This window comes from Pan troglodytes, chromosome 5 (genome assembly GCF_028858775.2).
Source record: "Pan troglodytes isolate AG18354 chromosome 5, NHGRI_mPanTro3-v2.0_pri, whole genome shotgun sequence".
Taxonomy (NCBI): Eukaryota; Metazoa; Chordata; class Mammalia; order Primates; family Hominidae; genus Pan; species Pan troglodytes.
In genome coordinates this window covers 61,933,687-61,947,184 of record NC_072403.2, presented here as the reverse complement: position 1 = coordinate 61,947,184, position 13,498 = coordinate 61,933,687, and the positions used below count along the sequence as shown (strand labels likewise).

The 13,498-nt window shown below is 32.9% G+C and overlaps 1 protein-coding gene across 3 annotated transcripts in view; it reads left to right on the top strand.

Annotated features, from left to right (window-relative positions):
* COL21A1 (collagen type XXI alpha 1 chain) overlaps positions 1 to 13,498 on the top strand; it is a 188,441-nt gene that overhangs the window by 161,106 nt on the left and 13,837 nt on the right. For all 3 annotated transcript variants that reach the window (XM_054685901.2, XM_054685900.2, XM_016955689.4), the window contains 4 exons: positions 6,311 to 6,355; positions 8,349 to 8,402; positions 9,591 to 9,644; positions 13,071 to 13,124. In XM_054685901.2, the coding sequence (XP_054541876.1) occupies positions 6,311 to 6,355; positions 8,349 to 8,402; positions 9,591 to 9,644; positions 13,071 to 13,124 (207 nt within the window). The remainder of the gene's footprint in view (positions 1 to 6,310; positions 6,356 to 8,348; positions 8,403 to 9,590; positions 9,645 to 13,070; positions 13,125 to 13,498) is intronic.

The following is a 13,498-nucleotide window of genomic DNA, read 5'->3' as shown; positions in this document are numbered from 1 at the left end:
AATGTTATTAGTATAGTATATTATATGGATATATTTCTTTATATTGGACATTTCTTGCATGCTGAGACAAACCCTACTTAGCCATGCTCTACTTTTGTTCTGACACACTGCTATATTTATCTTATTAGCCTTATAGTAAGTCCATTTGCATTTATTTTAACAAATTACATCAGCTTGTAGATTTCTTTTTTAGGTATTATTATTGACTTAGTATTAGTAGCTTCATAATTTGAATTTAGATGATCATCCTTCTAATGCCTTGGAGGAATTTAAATTACATAGAAACTATCTGGTCCTCAGATATTAGATAATATTTCTGTGGTAGGCAAAATATGACAACTCCCTCCTCTCCCCAAAGATAGCCATAATTTAATCCCTGGAACCTGGTACTTTCCACAGCAAAGAGATTTTGTAGATGTGATTAAAGTTAATGTCCTTGAGATGGAAATTTTATTCCAGATTATCTAAGGAGGCCCAATCTGATCATGAGTAATTGAAAGTGGAAAAATACAGAGCAGGAATGGGGCAAAAAGATGTGACTGAAGAAGGACCTGACCCATATGAAGATAGAGAAAATGAAGGATAGATTCCTTGGGGCTGTAAACCAAGGAATGTAGTCACCCCTGGAAGCTGGAAATGGACCTCAAGTTTACAGCCAGTAAGAAAATGGCTACCTTGGAAGCAGATTCTTTCCGAGAGACTCCAGAAAGGGGTGCAGCATTGCTGACTCTTGGAATTTAGCCCTGTGAGACCCATGCGGGACTTCTGACCCACAGAACTGTAAGATAATAAATGTGTGTTGTTTTAATGCACTAAATATGTGGTCATTGGTTATGAATCAATAGAAAACATATTCAATTTTTTTACTTTAATCAATGCTTGTCTATCAATTGTTTCATTATTTTTATAAGAAAATGGGATTTACATTATATAAACATAAAATTCACAATGGGCTGTGTTATGCAATAACTAGTATAGAGATTTAGATGGAATAGCATACACATTTCAAAAATATGAGGTTATAAATAAGATATAGAAGATATTAGATTAGATACAATTTTAAATACCTAGTTATTTTTATCGTATAAATTAAGTTTAAAAATTCACTTATTAGTGTGTTTTCTTTATCAAACTAATTTCATTTTTTATTTGGTGGGGATGGTTAATGGTGCTTTAAAATATTTTGGTATGATTACCTCTATTATATATAAAATTCAAAAAAAAAATACTAGAATTTTCCAGTTTCTCTGGAAAAGATTTAACTTCTATTTTAACTTCTATTCAACACCAAGTTAAAGTTTCTAAAGTTAAAAAGCGTCTTTGAAAAATTCACTTTTAGTTTTCTTCTTAATGAGAAATTGACCATAATTTGTTTTGAGTTATGTAGTAACAAAAAATGTACCCCAAAAATGTGGTAGGTACTTTTCAGGCTTTCAGAGGATCAGAGCCCATTTTAGAACAACTCTGGTATTATTTTGGAACTTTCTCTTTCAAAATGGAATTGATTTTAAGTTTTACATATGTCTATACATACATGCTTGTTTGTTTGTTTGTTTTTTAACACATCCATGTATTTCATATGCATTTCACTTACTGATATAAAGGGGTAGGTGGTTTTCCTGGACCTTTGGGCTCTGGTGGCTACATGACTTTCCCACCATGTGACAGGGGTCCCAGATCTTTTAATCCTTTCCCTTCCTCTCCAGATAGTCTTTGTCCTTGTCTGAGTTTTTGGGTTTGTTATTTTAATTTGCTAAGAATTTGTGATTTTGTCTTGTCCTGGAAAAGCATGCTTTTGCAACGTAACATTGTTCAGACTATTTTATTGGTTTATAAAAATGTAGAAATGCCTTTAGGTGTGGAAAAGAAATGCCGGTTACTGCAGTAGCCTTGAAAATGGCCTCCAAATGGCTTTTCCTTCCTATGATATCTTTGTTGTCTTTTTTTGTAGTCTATAAGGTGAAACTTGTGACACTTTCTGCTTTATTATAAACATGAGTAGCCTATATTTATTGGCTAAAGTATTTTCTACTTAAATTGTTTATCTTTGGGTAATTTGGGTCCAGTCCCAAGTGGACCCTTGTCTACAGGCCAGGGTGAATAAGTTCATCCAACGTTCTTAGATTTTTTTTTCCTTAAAGATTAATTACAGCATAATATGGGAATAGAAAACTGGTCATTTCCTTATCAAGGGTTTATTGCAAGTACTTGTATATTGGTTTCTTTTAGGTCTGGCAACTGCGAGTGTAAGTTACTTCTCCCTATAGTTACCTTACCACAGAATAATCTGTTGTAAATCATTCATAATGGCCTGCCAGTTACTGTGGAAAAAAAATAATTGAAAAACATTGCAGGGTTCAACTACAAATATATTTAATACTCTTGGTCATCTTTTTATGAGCAAATAGTGATGAATTATTTAAAATATTTAAAAAGCAAAATTCATGATAGTATTACTCTGTAATCAAGATCAGCCAAACATGAAAAGGAAAGGTATTGAATGGGGGGCAATGCCGACTTGTTGGCGTCCCCGAGTGGGGGACTTTAGATTGCTAGCATCATCCTACATATAATGGACATTTTTGGAAATGCAAGTAGGGAAAGGCAAGGTAGAAAGACAATAAGAAAAAAAAAAAGAAAAAAGAAAAAGCCTCACAATGGAGAAAGAGGACAAAACGTAGAGACATGGAAAAAAGTTGACTTCAAGTATTTCACAACTTTCAAAGGTCAGGGAGGAGCTGTGAAGAGACAGTTATAAAAATTTGTTCATTGTTGTGCCAGCACTGAGCTAAATATTTGTGAAAGCTAATTGATAGAATGTACCAACTCTATGAGATAGGTTTTATTATTTTCCCGACAAAGAAAACTGGGATTCAGAGATTTTACAGTTTAAATAACTGGCCTGGAGTGGATCTGCTATTAGGACATGGGCTGGCTGACTCCAGCATCTATTTTTTAGCTGCTTCCTACGGCTTCTACTATGCTCTTTACTGATAATCAGATTGGAATGTTTTTAGTTAATGAGAATGATACTTTCAACATGTGAATTTTTTCTTCATTGAATCTTTAAGAATGAATAAATCACTTCTTGATATAATGAAGAAAACATGTAATATACTTCTGATATTTTGATAACTGGATATTAAATATCTCTACCATTGTGTAGAAAGGTAGATAATTTGATATAAAAATACCATTAATAGTTTAGATCTTTTTTAGTGAATTGAAAATATTGCATTACTTAAAAGCAAATTTGATCTAAGATGGTCCAATTTCATAGATAAGTAAATACATTCATTACATATGGGGAGTATACTGTGATATTTTGTCTTTTCTAAGTAATATTGTCATAGACACATTCCCTTCATTACAAAGTATTCTCTAGGAAATAGAAGTCAAACCCTTTATTCTAAAGTATGTATTTCTATTCTTAACAACTTGTTTGTTGTACAGCAGTGGTTTAAATGGTTACAGAGAAGCTTCTAGAACAATTTTTTGTGTCAACATTCTTTAACCACAACATTATGCAGGATTTTCTGGTTGACTTTCTGCTCTTCCTCAAACCCAAACTGAAATCACAGAAGTAGAGGAAATATGTCCACTTACTCTTACTTCTTTCTGTCTTTACTTGGACATTGTCACAGTTGCCTGAACCCAAAACCACAGCGAAATAGAAAATAGTCTCCTTGGAAACACATTTGCTCTATAAAATAATTGTCACTAAATACTTTGCGATCAACAAACAGTTAACTTTCAAATGCTTTTGGATAATATTACTGCTAACTTAGAATTAGCAAAGTTTAGTCAATTTCAATACACATATTGGGAGCCCAGGAAAATATTACCTTGGAGAATTTTATTAACTAATATAGCTCTGAATGATTTCAGTTTCCCTGGTTAACCTCTCCCTCAATAAGCTGGTATTCTGTGCATGCTTGTGGTATTATATTAGTTTTGCCAAGAATTCCTTAGATAAATCAGGCCTATGTTTTGTTTTTGATATCATGTAGTTTTTATATATTTTTACTTGGTATTTGTAAAAGAAGTAATAATTCTTAGCATAATTGGACATAGAAGATCCATTAGGACTTCATGGACATACATATCTATGAAATGTATGTAAATTTTTGGCCAGTTTGAGAGGATGAACAAAAAGAAAAGGAATTTTTTTATAGTCTGGAATCTCCCCCAAATAATCTTAATATCAGATATATTGAAATAATGTAAGATTTGTGGCTATGTTCTACTACAGACCAAGCTCAGTATTAGAGTGTCTCAGATAAAAGAGTGTCAGATCAAATCCAAGGAGTAAACTGTGGGGAAATGGGCTCTCAAGGGCTTTGAGGAGGTGGAAGCCAAGGTGCTGTTCGTGGAAACCTGGGTATAACTGTTTTCTCCAGGGAAAGGATGTGAACTTGCTAACACTGGGATTGTCTTCAGGATATCTGTAACTAATTCTGCTAACATCACAGACTGTGTAAGGGCACATGGACTTGAATAGTGATAAAAACTTTAAATAATTAAAGACTAGTAAGAAATTCAGCTTCTCAGGTCTGACACTGTCATCGGTAATCACATGTGCCCGTTAGGGATTCTGGGAGCCAAGGTTATTACATTGACAGAACTGTACCAGTTTTCCAGCATAGAACAATGTATAGCCACCTTCCTTCTGAGAAGAATTTACACACGTATTTTAGTTAAATTCAGAACTTGATCTCAACTTTTAGTGAATTTTCACATGTGTGTGGGTATTTGAATGGGAGGAGGTCACAGGGTGGTTTCACACCAAATTATGGTTCATTCAAATGGAGGCCCTTATTTTGAATAATGTTTATCTTAATTCATTGCATTGAGAATATACATTTTCTGCCTAAGAAGGTACAATTCATTTTATATTCATAACTCAGTGATTTTATTTTTACTTTATGTTTTAGAGTGCTTATTAGGTGTACTGTGATTGTGTTTTATATTGTTACTTTAAGGTATTTTTATTGTTTTCATATTATTCTCTACTTACGTTTATAAAGGCCTGTCTTTGCAACTAGATTGTGAGTCCCTTGTTGATAGTCATTGCTCACATACCACTTTTGTTCTCTGCAGATGGTATAGTGAAGTGGCAAACTGAATTGAGCTGAATAGAATCAAATTGAATTCCAATGTATGATTTGAGTTCAGATTTTAAAACTAGAACTATGTGTTTATGTCTTGCCCTATAATTGCGATTAGCACATTGATCAATAAAGGTTGTATTTATAAACTCAGGGTGTGAAAATAAAGATAATGGTAGATTCTCCCTGCAATAGAAGAAGACACTTGATCTCATTGTCAATGGCAGCTCTAGCACCTGCTGTGATTTACTGAAGAGTACTGCTTTCCTTTGGAAGGCCTGCTAGTGCAGAGGGTTTTCAAAGTCATAAAGATGTGACCCAATTTTCTTGTCTTTCAGTGTCAATACATTTGTATAAATATAAATGTTGTTAACAGTTTCAGCTCAAATGTCACCAAAATAGGTGCTAAGAAAATGGAATAAAAAGCAAAAATTGATTAGTACAATCACTGTTTTGCATGATAAATGATCATTTTGGGTAAATGCATCAAAAGGCAGACAATAGAACTCTTCTGCAAGCAATAAATGTGCTAAATTTATTCTTAACTTGATAGAATTAACATTAATTTTTTCTGAATGTTGCTACAGACATGTGCATATGAGTTCAGCCATGTGAAAGAGTGACCTGTACTTCTTTATGTCTCTTCACAAACTGTGGTCTTCATATTCTTCATGATTGCATCAGTAAGGGAGTTATTAAGAGAAAAGATTGCCATTTTTTATATGAATATTTAGGTTCTTGGGTATTTCAAGACTCAGGTGGGAGGAGATCATTTAATTAAATTAATTTTTAACTAAGGTGGTGAGACTGAGGGCTTGTGGAACTGTTGCACTAAATCAGAACTTATATCATTTAACAGATTTTCTTGCATGATTCATTAGAATACAAGAATGTGTTCAAATGAAACATCATTTTAATTTTATCACTCGTGTGTTGGGGTGCAAGAACTGAGATGAATTTCCTCATAGTTTCTTTTTCAAAAAGCCTTTATTTAAAGCTCTAAATATCAGTAATATTCATATAATGCTATATCTCATAAGTTGTCTTTTCCATATTGGTTTATTACAAATAGCAATATTATAATATGTATTCATTTGAAAATATGTTATTTACCAGTTAAAATTCCAATTGTGACTGTTTCTTCTTTAATGATAAAGTGTTCAATTTTTTATAAGTTAAAAATCTATTTTATTTGTTTTTAGGGAATCCCAGGATTTCCTGGAAACCGAGGATTAATGGGCCAAAAGGTAAGTATTCATGAGAGTTAGCTTTGGGCCTGGATCTGCTCATTTAATGCATTGTTGTCTACAATAAAATACAGTTTTACATTTGTGGTAACAGTTAATTTTTCAAATATTATATAATTTTAGAAGCCGTTGTTTTGGCTTTACAAATTTGTATATATTGTTTTGTGGTTGTTTTATATAGATAATATTAATTTAGATTTACATTATATGCTTCCTCCTTTACTTTGTTACTTTTCAACTTTGTTCTCTAACATAATTATGGCATAATTTACTTCTTTATAGTTAATTTACTTAACTATATTTTTGAATGTCTTTTTAGTACAGATATCTTGGTAATAAACTTTCAGTTTTTATTTAATTACAAACTTCTTTATTTTGCTCTCATTTTGAAGGACAGTTTTGTAGACTATACAACTCAAGGTTGACAATTATTTTCTCTTAGTAAATTGAAGATTTTCTTCTATGGTTTTTTTGGCTTTCATTGTTAACTTTGAAAAATCTGCTGTCATTCTAATTATCATTCTTTTGTAAGTGATCTGTTTCTTTCTTTTGGAACCTTTTAAGGTATTTTATTTGTTTTTAGTGTTCTTCAAATTCACTACAATATGTCTAGATATGGATATCTCTTTATTCATCTTGCTGGGAATTCAGTTTGCTTCTTTGCTCTGTGGAATTATTTCCAGTAGTTCTGGAAAGAATCACCATTATCTCCATATGACCTCTGCTCCATTCTCTGTTTCTGGAATTCTGGTTAGACATTTTTGTTTTATTTCTTCTAATTTTATGCTCTACATCTGTTTTTAGCATTACCTACCACATTTCCATATTTTTGGTTGTCTTACATTCTGGTTAAATGTTTTAGATATACCTTATAGTTTACTTATTCTTTATTGTGTCTAATCTGTTAGAATGATCAATTGATTTTTTTTAAAAATGATAAACACTCATAATTTTCACTTTTAGAGTTTATAATTTTTTAAACCACAACTTTTTGTTCTTGAAGTCTCTTGTTACATTTTCAGTACTAATAGTCTTTCATGATTCTGTTTTTTTAATTTAAAAAAATCTCATATCTAGTTCTAAATTCTGTTTCTAAGAATTCTAATATCTGCAGTTAATTATTTATTATTTATTATTCTCATTCCTGTAGCTTGCTGTCTCTTGTTTCTATATTGTTTATCATGAGCTCATTGCTTCATCTTAATTTAGAGGGTGTCCTGTCAGCCCAACTAGGAAATGAAGACCTGCCTTTTGCTGGTAGCCATGGATACCATTTCAGCCCCCTTTGAAAGTCCTGAGTTATCATAGGTATTGAAGATTCCTGCTTCCTTTCCATGGCTGGCCAGCATTCAGTTTCCCAAGAGCTGAAGATCCACCCTCAGATACTTCCACTTTTCTTGGCTTCTACAGTTCTGTCTCTGGCACGGTTTCTGTATAGTTCAAATTCTCATAATTATAGCCCCAACTCAAAGTATATTTCATTAAAATGAGAGATCTTTGAATACCTCTCCTACTTCTTGGAAGACCAGCACTCTCTCACAGAGGATGTTCCTTCTAGGATTTTTGTTCTGGACTTAGAGGACCTAGTCAGCCGCAACCCTGGAAGTTGAAGTCTCATGCTGTTATTTTTTTACTGTATTTTTCTTTATTAATTTATGTTCACTATCATATTTCTTAAACTCTATGATAAGTAGAAAAATTTTTCACCTGATTTTTATTTCTGTTGTTTACCAACTCCATCTAAGCTACTAGGTCTTCCTTTGAAAGAATGGCAAATGTTACTACAAATGTCATAATAAAAATATTGAGAGTAAATCCTCAGACTCTATGCCAAGGTCTTTAAGGCCTTGCTCCTTCCTTACAGTAGTGGAAGAGAAAGCAGAAAAAGGTGAACTGATTGATATTCAATTGTCATTCCATTGTGCTTTGGCAGAAACTTTCTTGAAATAAATTGATAATTTACAATTTATGTTTTTAATGTTTGATTTTTTAGGGAGAAATTGGGCCTCCAGGACAGCAAGGAAAAAAAGGAGCCCCAGGGATGCCTGTATGTTGATGTCATTATCATCAAAGTGTTTGCAGTGTTGCTACTACCTACTAGGAGTTCATATTCAAGAGTTCATAAAAATGCAGGGGATACAGCAATAAAATATTTGAGGTCCATGAATTCCATTCCGTTGTATGAAACATATTATGTCTATGTGCATTTTTCTAAAAGAGTAAAGATTTCTTCAGTTTCTCAAAAAGTTGGCCACCCAAAAAAACATCAGGGACCCTAACTGTAGATAAATTAGAAAACATATATTCTAGCTATTAATTTAAAAATACTAAGTACCATTAAGTCTAAATCTCAGTGATTTTTTTTATTTTAAATTAAATTTACAAACATATTACACTAATGGGAAAGAATATGTATAGAAGACATAATATGGTAAGCTCCTAAAACAGAGTAAATTATTTCAGAATTTTCAAGAGTGAAGATGGCATATGAAACTGATTCAAAATTATGAAAATTCATGTGTACAAGAATCCCCCCCCAAATTTTAAGTTTATTGCTAGAAGTGATGTTGATTTTAATATATGAATCAAATTGTCTGTTATAGGTTCATATTGAGGTTATATTTTCTAATGATATAATTTTTTAATCCCTTTTCCTTTGTAAAGTATGTTAAATATGTATAATAGTATTTAAAGTAGAATCTAAATTAAATCAAGTCCTAATTGAAAGAGTAGTTATCATTTTTTATTTTGAATGTTATGATTAAAGATACGGCCATTTTGTACCTTGAAGAAAGATTATCCAGAGAGTTTATTAGAATGTAACTCTTTTAAAATGTTGTTCAAGATAATAGAATTCTAAGTAATGTTAATCAGGATAACATCTATGAAGACACCTAATTTTAGCCATCCTAACAAAAGAAAAAGTGTAGAAAAAAATTTTTTTCTTTATATTTTTCTTTTACTAGCTCTCCATTTTCTCTATTTGTAGTTTTTATAAGCAATAGAATCATAAGCGCTCTGCTAGCCTTCATGCTATCTTGCATAGTTTGATTTTTTACTTTTATTATCCTTTATGGATGTATGGTGGAGTAATTTTCTAAATATTGTATTATATTTTCAGATCTGTATTATAATTTAGTGAATTAATTATGAGAATGTGTAACTTGGAAATTGATTTAATATTTTTTAATAATCTTCTCTAAGTTACTCTTGAAATTCCTTTTTAAAATTGTAGGGTTTAATGGGAAGCAATGGCTCACCAGGCCAGCCTGGAACACCGGGATCTAAGGTAAATATGATAAAATAAACAAGACTGGGAACTTTGTATAATCACAGTGGCCATTTATAACTTTGATGAAAATTTTACTACTACCTTGATTGTATTTTAAATGTGGTTTTTATTCTATGAAAAAAAAATCACTTGTAAGAATTAAATCTGGAAAGGCTCAGCCTAAGAAACAGGCTAAGGTAAAGCTCATCCTGTTATGTTGGAAAGGGTCCAGAATCTCCTGCTGCTCAGCCCCCCTTCTCCCTTTTTGGTGTCTTGGTGTCTAGTATTGAGGAATACTAGAGCTCTATGGAGCTCAGTGCCAAAACCACCAGTCTAGAGCATTCATAGTTATGAATAAGAATATCTCTTACAAGATCAGTTTCCTAGTCTTCTTTTTGGTATTTTTATTTAGTGGAATGTATATAGAGTGCCTTGTAAATTATACTAGTTATGTGAGTAAGAGCATATTATCTTTACTTTTAGATTTTAAATAAGTAAGGCAAGCTTAACAAATATATTTAGGATATGAGGTTAGTTATTCTCAAGGTAGAACTGAAACTCTTTGAATGTCATTATTTGACCATTTTCTAGCTATATATAATCCTGTGGTACGATAACTATTTTGTTTTCTTGGTTAACCAGAGGATCAGACAAAACACTCAGAAAACTGTTCCCAACTATTTTGCAAATAGATTTTAGGACAGCCTTCCAAAAGGAAGTGATGGAATTGCTATTTTGGAAGCAGTCAACCTTTGACTAAGCATTGCCTCAGGGGAATAGACCCTGGCGTATGAGTAGATGACCTAATCTATTTTACTTTTAATTTCTAAAGTATTTAGAAAAGAGAGAGAAAAAAAAGACATGGGAGCCCAATAATGAGAAAAGGTAGCTGCTTTTCCATCAGTGGTAGACCCTTGTGGATCCTTGGTGTATTGTGGGCTCCAGCAGCTATAGATACGCACAGAGTTGGTATAATACACTGGAATGACTGAGCTTGCTAAGCAGGTCTCCAGTTTCTCAAGGTCATTTTGTAAGAAAATACCCCTTATTAACTGGTGCACAATGGGCTCTCTCAATGTCTTTTGGATTCTCTAATTCTGAAGAATGCAGCCTAAAATTTCATCAGCTTTTTTTTTTTTTATTAGATACACCACACTGTTGACTCACACTGTGTTGAAGGTCAATTGTATCTGTTGGACTTTCCGTAAAAGGTTTTAGAACAATGTGTGCTGTCTACCACTTAAGCAGATTCTGCTGATTTGGCTGGGTAGGCCAGTGAGGATTTCCAGTATCACAGTTTGTTTATTTTCACATGAATTACTCTAAAGTTGGTTTTCTGCATCTTGTGCTTGTACAATTATTTTGTTAAAAATAGATCTAAGAAGTTAAAATTACACATATTAAAAATACACATAATCTTTTCAATGAAATATTTTAATTTTTTTCTTGCTGTATATTAGGTGTTGGAAACTTTTTCTGAAAAGGGACAGAAAGTAAATATTTCAGGCTTAGAGAGCCATACAAGTCTCTGTTGTAACTACTCAATTTTACCATTATAGTGCAAAATTGGCCACAGGCAATACCTAATCAAATGGGTATGGGGTGTGGCTATGCTCTGGTTAAACTTTAAGAACTTGCATTGGGCTGGATTTAACCCATGGGTCATAGTGTACTGACCTCTATATTCGTTTCTTTCTGCTAGTTTTGTCAGCTTATGTTTGTGGCTTGTGCTGTCAATATCACTGATAGAAGTTCTAGGGTGAGACAAAAACGTATTCAGTAGGGCAGAGATAAGGCTGAAACTGAGGCAGATCTTTAGAAAACCTCTAATTTATATTATAATACTTAAAAATAGCTGCAGAAACATTTATAAGCCTATTTAACTATACTATGTTTTGGTTTTAAAAAACATCTGCCCTTTACTCGGTATGTATCCAAAGGAATATAAATCATTCTGTTACAAAGATACAAGCACACATATGTTCATTGCAGCACTATTCACAATAGAAAAGACATGGAATGAACCCAAATGCCCATGAGTGATAGACTGGAAAAAGAACCATGGAATATTATGCAGCCATAAAAAAGAACGAGGTCATGTCCTTTGCCAGGGATATGGATACAGCTGGAAGTCATTATCCTCAGCAATCTAATGCAGGAACAGAAAACCAAACACCACACATTCTCACTTATAAGTGGGAGCTGAACAATGAGAACACATGGACACAGGGAGAGGAACAACACACACTGGGGCCTGTTAGTAGGGGAGGGAGGTTGGGAGTGGAAGAGCATCATAAAAAATAGCTAATGCATGCTGGGCTTAATACCTAGGTGATGGGTTGATAGGTGCAGCAAACCACTGTGGCACATGTTTACCTATGTAACAAACCTGCACATCCTGCACATATAACCCAGAACTTAAAAAGATAATTATCTAAATAATATTAAAATATATTAGCTTTATCGAGTCAGATAACTTTCAACAAATCTCATGTCTGTGAATTTCAGTTTAATAATTTATAAAATTAGAAATTTTAAGGAATCATTCTGTGGTTCAATAACACTGTTATGTGCTAAATGCTTTAATTAAATCTAATGTGATCTTCATGTGTTTCTTACCATGAGCAGCCTACAAAACTTTTTTAAAAGCTGAAAATGGCATTGGTTTGCCTCACTGATTAGTAAACCCAAGTTGCTTGTGGGTAATTATTGTGTTCCCCTTCTAGGTGTCACACCAACCTGCTTAATTATGGGCTTTTGCCAGACATTGGGTTGTGATATCAGGTATCAAAGTATTTGAAAACCAGAACTACATTTGACAATCTCTCCTTATTAGCCAGAAGACTTGTTTTCTCTTTCTCTATCCACTTTTCCTTTTCTGTATTACATTCTTTGCCCTGTCAACTTAGCCTCGTACTCCAAGTTTCCATCTGTTAGAAAGAACTGCACTGGAATCCTGAAAAAGCACAAACTAAACATTTTCTGATTCACACTTCTTCAAAAAAAGCCATTGTGCATTTGAAGCTATTTTTCTTTCCTCCAGTTGCATACTGAAGATGAGTCCTACTGAGAAAGTGAGACAGGATAATGATGAGAATCTCAGCCTGGAGGATGCTGTTTAAGTACATGTCTCCCACCTGTGCAATGTGGTGGCTGGACTTATTAGTGCTGGCCACTAAAGATTCGACTCTCCTCCCTTATACTTGAAGCTACCAGCTTTAACACAGGTTTTTAGAGAGGCTTATGAATGTTTGGAACCCCTTCCTTGCCTAAAAGAATTTTTCATTTTTCTTAATACATAGGTCTAATGTACAGAGTCTATCAAGCAATTGGAAAGTTAAAAATGTAAAAGTTATTTTAAATATATTCCCTTAAGTGTCTATATCAGATATATTATGACAGAATTGTTTTTAAAAAACTCCAATGTTTTTGATGTGTTGACAGGGAAGCAAAGGTGAACCTGGAATTCAAGGGATGCCTGGGGCTTCTGGGCTCAAGGTAATTTTGATGCATTTGAAAATATTTTCAAAGAAATTATAATGTAAATTCCCCTCATTATTTAAGAAAATTAACATTTTATATCTCTGAAGAGATACATGAAGTTAAGGATTACCTTTATCATGAAATTAAGGTACCTGAAATGAAATTGTCAATACAGTTTCATTTCTGTTTTTTAGATACTTTGTCATTGGATAATAAAGATATAAACTTTGGCTTAATTTTTTGAAAAATTGTAAAATTGTAGGCAAACATGAACTTACTTTCTGGTCCAGAGAATAGATTTCCCTTAAACAGCTGAAAACAGGAGCATGTAGTTCTCATGAATGATACTGTTCTTTGTTTGCTTATGGGAGTTTCATCTTTGATATAGA